The sequence below is a fragment of the Lycium barbarum genome, chromosome 12 (assembly GCF_019175385.1).
Source record: "Lycium barbarum isolate Lr01 chromosome 12, ASM1917538v2, whole genome shotgun sequence".
Classification (NCBI taxonomy): Eukaryota; Viridiplantae; Streptophyta; class Magnoliopsida; order Solanales; family Solanaceae; genus Lycium; species Lycium barbarum.
Genome location: NC_083348.1, coordinates 105,132,544 through 105,145,538, shown reverse-complemented (window position 1 = coordinate 105,145,538; position 12,995 = coordinate 105,132,544). Strand labels below are relative to the sequence as shown.

General features: G+C 34.4%; 2 protein-coding genes across 2 annotated transcripts; one reads left to right on the top strand and one right to left on the bottom strand.

Moving 5' to 3' along the window:
• Positions 1 to 346: 346 nt before the first annotated feature.
• LOC132621413 (protein LOW PHOTOSYNTHETIC EFFICIENCY 1, chloroplastic-like) lies at positions 347 to 3,328 on the bottom strand. The gene has a single exon (XM_060335670.1). It carries the CDS (start codon positions 2,989 to 2,991, stop codon positions 742 to 744), a length of 2,250 nt encoding a protein of 749 aa, XP_060191653.1. The 5' UTR covers positions 2,992 to 3,328; the 3' UTR covers positions 347 to 741.
• Positions 3,329 to 11,299: 7,971 nt separating this feature from the next.
• On the top strand, positions 11,300 to 12,349 carry LOC132623940 (BAG family molecular chaperone regulator 3-like). Its single transcript, XM_060338755.1, has 2 exons — positions 11,300 to 11,689; positions 11,769 to 12,349. The coding sequence occupies exons 1-2, from the start codon at positions 11,434 to 11,436 to the stop codon at positions 12,008 to 12,010; spliced, it is 498 nt and encodes a 165-aa protein (XP_060194738.1). The 5' UTR covers positions 11,300 to 11,433; the 3' UTR covers positions 12,011 to 12,349.
• Positions 12,350 to 12,995: the final 646 nt, after the last annotated feature.

Sequence of the window (12,995 nt, the reverse complement as noted above, 5' to 3'; positions counted from 1 at the left end):
ACAAACAACATATAAACGTCAAGTGAATAACCATCCCAGGTTTTGCAATCGATTTATTAAAGATAAATCCATTTTATTAACATTTTCATATACGGGATCTCGTTTTATTCTATTCTTGGGGCACATGGGATATTTGTGTATTACTAGTTGTTCTAGCATCATTCACTTTATCTACAATACCTACAGCAAACATTTGTCAACTGAAGCTACGCAAAGAATAGATTCTACTAAGCATTTTATCTTTTTGGTACTTGTACTAGAAGAATAAAATATGCTTCCAGCTTCCTCTTAGTACCTGGCATAATTCCTTTAATTCCATCTGCAATTCTATGGAAACAACTCAAAAAGACTGTAAAGTTTTCAACTTTCATGACAAATTTTTCAGTTCAAGGGAACAATATTAGTGGATCAAGAATGACACTTTCCAGGCATCCAGTTCTTAGGTAACATTTGGGCCCTTCTTTGCGATACTCAAAAGAGGGAGACATTACATTATAATGGTAGTGAATACGGACATGGCCAGATAAAAGGTGAATACTTCAATCCAGGAAATTCCTAAGAGGTAAAAGGTAGACGAAACAGGCCTGATCTTGCATCTAAAGTCAATCAGAGTTATCTTACTATGTAGCTTTGCACAAGAGGAAGCATATACTCTTTGTTGAAAACAGCACAAATATAAACAATGAGTTGTATGCCTTTAAGGAGACCCACAGACACACAAGCAATATAAAGTTGAGCTTATCATGTTCCTTTTGTCTGAGCAGTAAATATTTCTTCCCTGTCAAAAGGCCTGCTTCTTCTAGGAACATCAGCTATATTACAGAATTCCGACAAGGTTTTCCTGATTTGCACCCTTTTCGTTTTCTCTGGTGGACGCTGACCAAGGACGTTTAGATCAATACTCGCACCATATGCCTGCATAGAGCCGATGACCGCATCATAAGCCTTTGTAGAAAGACTCAAGCCTTCATTTAGAGCCCTAACATACAACTCATATGCCAGCCTCGGCTTGCCATCATTCACGAGAGCCTCAATTAGCATTTCATAACTAACCTCATTGGGGGTTATGTCTTGAGTTTTCATACGCTGAAACCACTCGTACGCAACACCTCCCATACCATTCCGAGCACATCCACTGATAATCGCGTTGAACGTAACAACTGTAGGTTTAACTCCAGTGGAAACCATCTCCTTGATGATAGAATTAACTATGTTGAACTTCCCTTGGGCAGTGTAAATCGATGCCATAATCGTATACGCATACAAATTTGGCTCGATCCCCATTTTGATCATATGTTTCCAAACCTGGAGGGCCTCATCATAAAGCTTGCCTTTCTCTAGAGCACTGAGCAATGCTCCGTAGGAAATAACTGTCGGTTTTTCACCTTTTTCTACCATTCTCTTAAATATCTGTACTGCAGCAGATGTTTCTGAAGCTTTGGAACAGGCGACAAGCACGGAATTCCATTCCCTACTGCTTGGCTTAAGCCCTTTTTCTTCCATTTTATTCAGCAACCTAACACCCCATCGCCAAATACCTCTTTTTCTAGCTGCACTCAGCAGTATGTTAAAATGAGAAACAACCAGTTCATATGACATGTTATTTGGTTTTGGCCCCTTATCTAATAAATCCTCGTAAATTTCAAGAGCTGCCCACCATTTTTTCGCCTTACCCATCAACCAAATGATATGGTTGCAGACGGATAAGCTAATCTCTGTATCAATCTCTCTTATCCTATTATACAATTCTTTTGCTACCACATAATGTTCTTCACGGGTACATGCCCACACTAGGCGTTCATATTCTGCACGACTAGGTTGGATCCTGGCCTTATCCATATCCGTTAGTAGTTTCAGAACATTGATGCTTGAGTCTTTGCCCTTTACCAGCCACTGCCGCATCACCTGGTAGCAAATTCGAATTATGAAATTCTCAAGCTTGGGAAATTCATACTTCCAATTTTCTTCCTCAATATTTCCTATTTCACCATTTTGATATTTCTCTCTTGCCTTAAGAAATAAAGTTATAGCACCAAATCCATCTTCAAGTCTCCGATAAGCAAACAAAGCAGTGGAATAGGATGCGGGACTAGGAAAGAGTTTCTTCTTTGGCATCTCTTTAAATAGTTCGAGAGCTTCAATTTCCCGACCTTGTTCTATATAGACTCTCATTAAAGTATTATACGTCACGACATTAGGTTCCACTCCTTCTGAGACCATATCATCCATGACTTTATCAACAAAATCATACTTCCCTGCCTCCTTTATAGCACCCAACAAACTGTTATAAATGAACACATTTAAGTTAATAGAGCCAATATTATCCTTGCTCCTCCTCCTTAACCACTCAACAAGTGCCGTTGCAGAGTTCAACTTCTTATCTTTACCAAGACCTCTAATCATAGATGAGTAAACTTGAAGGGGCAATTCTACCTTATCCTTAAGAACTTCATCTACCTCATCTGCAGTTTTGACAAAGTGCAAACTATGTGCTAGAGTTCGAACATCCACTTTCTCGCCTTTTACTCGCCTTGACTCATCCTCCTCAGTTCCAACATCATCACCATCATCATCATCATAATTATGAGTCAAGATCCCCTTTTCCTCCAATTGAACACAATTTAAACCCTCAACTAAACCCTCCCCTCTAGTGAAAGATTGTGAATTTTGTTTTATTACATCACAATCAATAGCTTGTTCTTCAGAAGCCTGTGCCAAAGCAAAAGATGGGGCAAACGAATCCTTCAAGAATTTAGTTCTCAAACAAAAATCTTGTTTTCTGAACTTAGTCTTATTCCTTGTATAACTAAGACTTCTGGATAAATGATCAGGACTTGAATTATGTGAAAAAGAATATGCAAGAAACCAACTCTCAGTTTTCCTCCATGTGAAAACTGAATTAGAAGATGAAGCCAACTCTGATTCGACATGGGGTAACATACTAGAATTACTCCTTGAAGACCAGACATTTAGATAAGGCATTTTGTACATAGAAATTTACTAACAAATACTCAAAATTCAGATTTTTAACCAAACATTGATGATTGAGTAACCCATCAAGATTCTTGCTTTTTCAAAGATAAAAAAGAGGAGCAGTTGTTCATTATAATCTTCAAGAGTTCAACAGCATACCTTAAAGAAGACTAAACAGCACAGTAAGTAGGAATTATTGCAAAATTGAAGTTGATAGGAACTAAGAAATGGGTCTTACTAATTTTGGAAAGTTGGTTTTTCGACCATTCATATTATTGTTGCTTCTGGTAGCCATTCAATTTGCTGTGAACTGAAATTTAGTGAGGTGTACCAGAAATTCTGAGGCTGGGAAATTATGCTGACAAAGAATAACAGTGTCGTAAAGAGCCTAAACAGATCCACTGGGCTGTAAGTAACTAGTTGGGTTTGAAACTCGTGGGGCTACTTAAAGTCTTTTGGGCTCAACTGATCCATACCCACAAGTTTTGGTTCATTGAATGGTGAGAGATACTGGGCCACAAACCATTTATGGCACCCTTGATCTACAAATAATCTTCTTTTTTTTTTGCGCGGATTGTCCTTCATTTGGGGTGGTTTTTAATTTTTGTCCTCCAAATTGGTGGTCTTTAAATTTTACCTTTCGCCTAATACCCTGAGGTTGTAAGTTCGAACCGTAGCTTAGTAAAAAAAATAAAAAATCGCAAGGCTAAAATTCTGCCTTGCGAATTTGTTTAAAAATTTTTGACTAAGCGGGGGTTCGAACCCGAAACCAAGGGATTATAAGCGAAGGACAAAAGTTATACCGCCAATTTGAGGGCCAAATATTAAAGACCACCCCCAGCGAAGGGCAATCCTGCAAATTGCCCACAAATATACACAGTTAGCCATAAGTAAAAAATATTTACAGCCTTTAGCCAGTATGCATAACAGTATATACATATATTAAACATTTGTCGGCTATTTTCTTGGTAGGCAGCTATTTATAAATTTCTTTTTAGATTTTGAGGTGGAAAAAATGGTGTAGGACGGCCAGGTTTTGAAATCATTTTTAATATTTAGCTGTAATTGAAAAATCATCACTTCATAATGCGAATTTAGACAAAAAATACTCGAGCATAGCGTGTTGGAGTCAGTTTTTACAAGTGAAATTCTAGCATGCTATGCTGGAGTAAGAAAACAACCTTTATGTGACACTCTAACACAATGTGATGGACTTTCGAACTTTTACATGTGTATATCCAATCTCATTAAAGTGGTATATTTTATTCATACTTTAATCTCTTCTATGAATCTTGATTAATTTTTTCTTAAATTCTCACCAAACTTTAATCAAGGTTCAGCCTAATTTGCAGCGTGACTAATAATTAGGCGTAGCCAAAATCTTGAAGAGATTTTATTCTAGGATCTCCACATGTTTTGAGTTCTATAGTTAATATCTACTACTACAAAACAAGCAAGGAGTGTCCAATTTATAGTTCCCAAAAATTATTTTAAATGATGGACAGGTTGAATCAAAGCCATGCACTCACTGAAAATAGTTTGCTTTGGATTTGGCCGACGAAAGAAGCTGCAAATATCGAAATATTTTGGAAGTCGTGGTAAAAGGAATCATATCTAAATCTGATCTCATCTAAAAATCCTAGGCCCATGGTCTAGCTTGCATGCTTGTTCTATTTCAAAAAATTGCGCAGATTGCCCTTCTTTTGGGGTGGTCTTTAAATATTGCCCCTCATATTTATGATCTTTTAAGTTTTGCCCTACGCTTGAAAAATGGCCTTATACATGAGGTTCTTGGTTCGAACCCCCGCTCAGACATAAATTAAAAAAAAAAATCGCAAGGTAAGGCTTGAGTTGCGTGTATGCCGGACCTGGCATACTTATGCCTTATGGGCAAACTTTTAGTTAAGTTTTAACTAAAAGTATGCTCATAAGACAGAAATTTTCCTTAAGACATAGTTTAATTATGCCTTATGGGCATACTTTTAGTTATGCCTGCCCCATAAGGCATAAATTTTCCTTAAGACATAGATTTTGTCTTATAAGGCAAACTTTTAGTTATGCCTTAAGGAAAAGTTCCGTCTTATGGGGTACACTTTTAGTTATGCCTTAAGGAAAAGTTCCGTCTTATGGGGTACACTTTTAGTTATGCCTTATGGGGCAGACTTTAAGTTAAAAGCATAACTAAAAGTTATGCCCCTAAAGCGGAACTTTTCCTTGAGGCATAAACTTTGCCTTATAAGGCGGAACTTATAGTTATGCCGGGTCATAAGGCATAACTTTTCCTTAAGATATAGATTTTGCGTTATAAGGCAAACTTTTAGTTATGCCTTAAGGAAAAAAAACCGCCTTATGGGGTACACTTTTAGTTATGCCTTATGGGGCAGACTTTAAGTTAAGACATAACTAAAAGTTATGCCCCTAAAGCGGAACTTTTCCTTAAGGCATAAACTTTGCCTTATAAGGCGGAACTTATAGTTATGCCGGGTCCGGCATAACTTTAGTTATTCCTTAAGAAGTGTATGCCAGGTCCGGCATACAAGCGACACAAGCCTTGCTTTGCGATTTTTTTTTTAATTTATGACTGAGCGGGGGTTTGAATCCAAAACCTCATGATTTCTACGCGAAACTCAGGATTGCAACGTGAAGGGCGAAAATTAAATACCAACATTTTGAGGGGCAAAAACTAAAGACCATCCCAAAGGAAGGGCAATCCTGCGAATTGCCCGTTCTATTTCAAAGGTTGTTCCAGAATTCAGAATTTTAAAATATATAGCTTACTCAATTCTGAATATATATATATATATATATATATATATATTAATTTTTTAAAAACAAATATAAGTTTTGGTCAAGACTATTGAATCAATGAATTCTATCGAACCTATAATTTAAACTATAGGTTCGCCTCTTGTTCATATGTCCCACTCGGTGTTTTAAGAGGCGGGGGCTCGAGGCAAGACGTTTTACACAACACAGGCGAGGCGTAAGCCCCGAGGCGCGGGTGTAACTCACATGGATCTACCCCTGTATGTCTCATGTTTCTTTAATTTTATAATTTTATTACTACAATTATTATTTTAGAAAGTTAACATAAAAAATAAAAATAGCCTAGATAATCTTTAAAGTGAAATCTTCAGGTACTTCATCATCAATCTCCACATCTATTAGTCCTTCTCACCCTCGACTAATATTTGCACTCATTTTTATTTATATATTTCAAAAAAGGAGAATGGTAAAAAGTGTAAGAGTAATGACAAAAAATGAATAAAGTTGCTTCAGGAACATAGTGCTATGATATCTCTATCCTATTAATTTCAAACATAATCATCTAAAGATTATTTATGACAGTGTTATTTTCTATGAGAGTTGCTTTTTTAATTTATAAATTTTAGGAAAAATCACTATAACATCAGTTCACCAATTATAAAAATCATAATCTATAGCAAAAATACTCTTAAAACGAAAAATGCCCAAAACGTACTCTTTTGCGCCCAGGACTTACGCCCTTTGGATCTACACTCGAGGCGTTTTTGGTACACCCCGCCCCTGTACTCGCTCCGAAAGCGTCTTTGAAAACACTGGTCCCACTTCATATATATTCCCTAACGTTGGTTGAGTTCGTTAGATTGAATTGGACATTTCAACACTTGACACTTACTAAAGTTGACGAAGTTAGCAAAGAGGACTGACCTAAAATCTAAATTTAAATCTAAATCTAAATCTTTTTTATATGCCATTAGGAGTTATGGTAATTTAAAAATAAAAATTGAGTGTTAGCATGGGTAGGAGGGTGTGGGAGGAATGGTCATGAGAAAAAAGTCTTTTGTCCTATGATAATTCTTCATCCAATAGTTCTCTCAATTTAATCCATATATAAAAGTATGAATGTGAATAGTCCACATCTCAATCTCATAATTCCCACATAGGTTTTGGGTAGGGTGATTTGATACTTTATATGATTTTGCACAACTTTTATCTAGTAAGTCGCGAGATAACTTTAGGAGTTGAATTAAGATCAATGTTCATTACTTTTCACTTAAGTGGATAAGTTTCGATTATGATAAGATGGCTATAATTATATGAATTTATGATAATTAAGTAGCAAATAATTAACCACATGTTTTAACATTAAAACCTTGACCTAAACGTCAAAGTACGATAGAGATAAATTAAGGTCAAAGATTATTGGAACAGCAGCATAATTGAGCTAACTTTGCCGTTTTAAAACTAATGGTTCTTCAATTTCTCTTACCAAATTTACTATTTAATTAGTATCATAGATTAAGATGACACTTAAAAGGACAAAACGAACATGGAGAATCTCTAAATTATATTTGGAGAGAAGCTGGTTGATTAATTGTGTGGTACGGTTATGACTTATGTCATCTTAAATCATCTGAAGACTTAAAAAAGTTGTGTCCAATTAGATTATTGAATTCCATTTAATTTGCAATAATTGGAGGCACGAAGGAACAAAAAAACGCCATTCATGTAACGTGCAAATACGAGACAAATCAGATATTATTGATGCTGCTTGTTGGGAATGCTTTGAGGAACCGTCATTTTTTTTCCTTTTATATAAACGTATTGAAATTCAGACTAAATTTAAATCCATACCTTAAAATTGCACATTCACATTGGGGGTAAGATTTTTCTGAACAAAAGCGATTTTATGCCCAATTCTCAAATCCAAAACCTCTTACTTCCTTTGTCCCAATTAATATGATGATGTTTGATTGGGAATATAGTTTAAAAAAAAAAGAGTTTTTTGAAATGTGTGGTCTAAAATCATTCATACATATTTGTGTAATTATAAATCATCTCATTGGGGGAAAAATTACTATTTTGAAGATAAATTGTTATTGAATATAGAAACATTTCATTCTTGTTTAGACTAACTACAAAAAAAGTGTCGCATAAATTGATAAGAAGAAAATATTAAAGATGATGAAAAAATATTTTTATTCCACCACAACCTTTATTGTCGAGCAGCATAATGTATTATAAATAGAATCCTTAAATAATTTCTTCCTTGACGTGTATTATATGATTAAAAAAAAAAACAAATTGAAGGAAGCATTATTGATCCAACATCCTCTATGTTGTAAAATCGAAACAAAAGAAAATGTAGGAAAATCAAATAATTGCCCGACAAACAATCCTCCTCCTTTCAGACATGGGATTATGGGTCCTCTGAATTTCCCCAATAACCGATTCAAATGTTTCTTGTTATGGTATTCTTTTCATTTCATTTCATGCATATTCCAAACGAACATGTGTAGGCTGTCCACTCAAAATATTTACTGGGTTTTGTTTTTATGTATTTATCCTTTTCCCTTTATTTTCACCCATTCCATCTTTTAATAAAATATAAAGTTATCTTGAATGTTGCTTTTGGAGCAATTGTCACACACTAACGGGACACTGTTACCACTTTGCTAATTTCGAATCATAGCTAGGTAATGCAGAAGAAGCGAAGATTCAGGATTTAAAGTAACGTGTTCAAAATGTGTGTGAGATATATACATTTTCTTTTAATCTGTTTTGCATGTTGACCGTAATAAAATTATAAAATAAGTTGATTATAATGGCCGCTAAACTCGCTCTAGATCCACCTCTACTAACTCTAAAACATTACTGTATATTCCTTTGAGAATAATTCTTACTATAAGGATATCAAATGAACTTTCCAATGAGAAAAAAAAAAGTCTGGGGGTGGTTGGGGGAGGAAGTAGGAACTAATTTTGTGAAAAAAATCAATGCTTTGTGTGCGTTTTGTCGTAATAGCTTTCTTCCCCCACATGGGAAGATACCTTTGGATTTGCTAACCACCGAATTTTCCCCGAATTATAAATAGGCCAAATTAAAGGCATTTAAATTTATTATTATTATTATATCAATTAAGATGCACTCAATCATCACCCCAAAACTATTATCCCTCTTATATTCAACTGCAACTATTTGGAGAAATGATTAACTTTAGATGACAAAGTAGAGTTATCCGTTTCTTAGTCAATTAAGTACTCCATATTTTATTTGACAACTAATTAAATAACCCTTTCTGTCTTCTCTCATTAGCAATCTAAAGCACCCAACTCCAACTTCTTACCTGTATCCAACTATAAGTGGATTTAATTAGACTATATTCCTTCAAGTTTCAAGAACGCGGAAACTTCATTACTTTAATACCCTATTAGCATATCAAAAGTGTCCAAATTGTACACGAAAATGCCGGAGAATTTAAGGCAGTAGCACGAACCAAGTTTTTCTCAATTTTAACTATAAATTTATCTACTGTATATTCTCTCCAAAATGGATAAGGTCGTAATACCCTTGAGATAAGGTCAAGTGGTCAACATTCAAACCCACTACGTGGCATTGTGTTTACCTCTAGCTTCTACACCTTCCCAAGCAAAGTCTTAAAATCGTAGGGGCCATTTGATTTATTGTTTCGTTATAAAAAAAAGTTATACATTAGATAATGATAAAAAGTGTTATAAGGAGAATAACGTTGACTGTTGTATGAGATAATGTAATGTGAATACATCAACATACTCAGTGTAATTCGATAACTAATATCTGGAATAATGTTATGTGGATAATAATAATATAAAATTATGTGTGAATTACCTAAGGGCGTTTTTATCTCTAAGTAATCTTATCCACATTACATTCGGTACCATTTTTTCTTATTCCATGTTCTGTTTTGTTCTATAAAATGGTACATAAGTTTTTATGTCATACCGGTATTAATGATAGACCGTTTTATTTTTAGACTCCGCATAAATTATGTAAAAGTTACAATTGTAATTGATAAACGTTGTATGAATAATATTTTACGTATTATATCCTGATCCCTCAAATTAAAACGTATGGCAATGCAGAAGTTAATTAAAAACATCGATCATTAAAAGTGTTACACTAGTTTGTTATAGTTTAAAGAAAATGACCCATCCTCTACATTTTGGTCAGACCAAAGTAGGCCCGCTAATCAAGCACAAACTGCCATCCACCCATGTGCCTTAGCTCCCCACAAAATCAGCGTATATACCAGGTGCCCCTACCAATCTATAACCAGCTTTCTGTATATACTCGTGGAAACTTTATTCACACTATTGTTATATTAAATTATAAAATAATAAATGCAAGATATATACATTTTGTTTATAATCATTAACTATATTTTAGCGAGGTTTAAATGATATTTTTCTATTTTCAATTTACGTGCATTATTTTTCTTTTTAGCTTGTCTCAATTTCATCTTTTTGTATTTAGTAAGTTTTTTTTACCTTATAAAAAAATCATGATATATTTAAATCCACTTTATTCAAAAGTGTTTTTTATATAATCAAAACATTTTTATAAGACATTACTCCAGTTCTTGCTCTGGACTAACTTTCGTAGGAACTCCATAGAGATCAATGATGCACATCCACCTTTGGATGTAGTTTAACAAAGAAAAAGAAAGCATTACTTGTCCGTAGTTTTTGACTGCCATGGTAAAATATCGTTATAAAGAACATATTGCGTATATAACTTAATATAATATAAGAGATGTTATTAACATAGTAAAGAAAATTTGATTGCTATAATGAAATGTTATTACGGAAAAGACTCAAATATGTCATCGAACTATCGAAAATGGCTCATTTATGTCATTCATCAATAGTTTGGCTCATTTATGCCATCGAACTATCAGAAATGACTCATTCATGTCATTTTTCATTAACGCAGGTTTTACAATACCAGCTATGACACTTTACCTCCAATTAGATGTCCATGTCGTTTAATTAAATCAACATTGATTTGTGAGTCGAGTTTTAGTTTAATTTAGGATTTAATTTGTGCTGGTTTAATTAAATGACGTGGACCTCTAATTGGTGACTAAATGTCATATCTAGTATTGTAAAACCGACTTTATTGAAAAATGGCATGGATGAGTCATTCCTGATAGTTCGATGACATAAATGAGCCAAACTATTGACGAGTGACACAAATGAGCCATTGCCGATAGTTCGATGGCATATTTGAGTCTTTTCCGATGTTATTATAAAATGACTATTTTATAGAAATGTCTAACTGTATTATCGTATTATCGAATTTGGTTTCTAGTCAAACTCAAAAAGTACTCATAAAATTAAATGAACAAAGTATTTAACTTTAAATTACAATTCCTAACTGTTTGATTTAATGTAAATAAGCGTGCAAGTATATTTTTGGCCCACTCATATGTTTCTCATTAGCTGTGATAATGAACAACTAATAAATTATTGGTAAGCATGTTGTAACTCTTGGCGGCTTTTGTGTCTTTCTCAGTTTGCTATTTATCCCCATACGGATCCCCCAACTGCTCCTATATAACTAGCCAATTCTGTTCACTTTCTTTATCCCACTAAGCCGTTTTCAAATTATTGTATTACAATTTAGAAGAAACATTAACCCACCAAAAAACCAATTAAAATGATCAAGTTGAGGTGCAAGAAGTTCTTCAGAAGCAATTCCAAGTTTGCAAGTACTACTAGTGCTGCTACTGCCGCGGCAGCATCAGGTGGAGACGCCAAATTAGGTGGTGAAATCAAATGGGAAATGCGTCCAGGTGGTATGTTGGTTCAAAAGAGAGAATGTGCAAAGAATGATGGAGAATCAATCATCACCCTTAGAGTCTCTACTGTTTCTCAGTGGCATGACATTTCTATACAAGCTACTTCATCTTTTGGTAAGTAAAAGTTTCCCTTTTTTTGTCACTTTCCTATTACGACCTGCTCTGACCTGATCGTGTGATTTATTGATCACAGGAGAATTAAAGATGATACTGGCAATGGTAACTGGTTTAGAACCAAAAGAGCAAAGGCTATTATACAGAGGAAAAGAAAGAGAGGATTATGAATATTTGCACATGGTAGGGGTGAAAGACAAGGACAAAGTGTTGCTCTTTGAAGATCCAGCTATCAAAGAGAGAAAACTTCTTAATTTGGCTGAAACAAGTGGACACGTCCAGGTCATAGGAGGATCCACTTACCATACCATTTGTGTCTAAAAAAAATTCCTATTAATTACTAGTTAACAATGTGTAGTGTGCAATATGTCTAATTTCTTGCCTAAAAAACTGACCCTCTCCTCATCAAAAAAAAATGAGTGATGATGGATCAAGAATGGTGATAAATATATAGTCACCAACTTGCCCAAATTAGGTTAGGTTGTTCTTGTTTTCCTATGATGTGTTAGCAAATTTTATATGCAGCCCAAGTGGGGTTTCCATGGCAGCATATATGAAAATGTTTTAACAGGTGCATGTCTGCATCATCTCGATTAGGTTATCGAGTTTGTAAATTTTAGTATAGTTTTTGTCAATATTTTTGGTCCTTTTTTCTTTTCAGTTTAATCTTCACCTATCTGAAATTAATTGGCCGATGAATTTGAGTCCTTTAACTTTTCAGTTTAAGCATCTACTATCTGCAATTACTAGGTTGATAATTTGAGCCGCACCGAATTGGTCCACTAAGGAAGAAAATGTTTTCTAATGTGATATTCTTCATTCCTAGAACTCAAATATAATCTCAGACATTTGATTAATAATTGAGGGATATCAACCTTTCCATTATACCATTTGATGGTCCCATATTATGTGGTTCGTTTGTACAAAAATGATATAAGTTTTTAACGTCTACGTATTCTTGATGTATTGAGCCTACATTATTGTACGCAGAAAAAAATATCAGGTTCTATATAAAATATTGACGTTTCGGAATCTTCACACACGATTAATCATTGGTCAAAGTAACTTTTTTTTAGAGCTCGCAAAACAAAAAAAAAACCTTTAGAGGTGGTAGTCCACGTTTTACAAAATATATTTGTAAAATGTGGACTGATCCACGTTATACACTATTAAAACGTGGACTGATTCACGTTATACAAAATATTTTGTATAACGTGGATCAGTCCACGTTATACGTTCAAATTTTTTTTTTTCGTTGATTTGGCTCTGACAGCCGATTTTTTTTTTTGGGTATATCGTGGATCAG

Coding starts and splice junctions, on each gene's coding strand:
- LOC132623940 (XM_060338755.1), top strand. CDS start 11,434: ATGATCAAGTTGAGGTGCAAGAAGTTCTTCAGAAGCAATTCCAAGTTT. Junction 11,690..11,768: donor ACAAGCTACTTCATCTTTTG/GTAAGTAAAAGT, acceptor TATTGATCACAG/GAGAATTAAAGATGATACTG.
- LOC132621413 (XM_060335670.1), bottom strand. CDS start 2,991: ATGTACAAAATGCCTTATCTAAATGTCTGGTCTTCAAGGAGTAATTCT.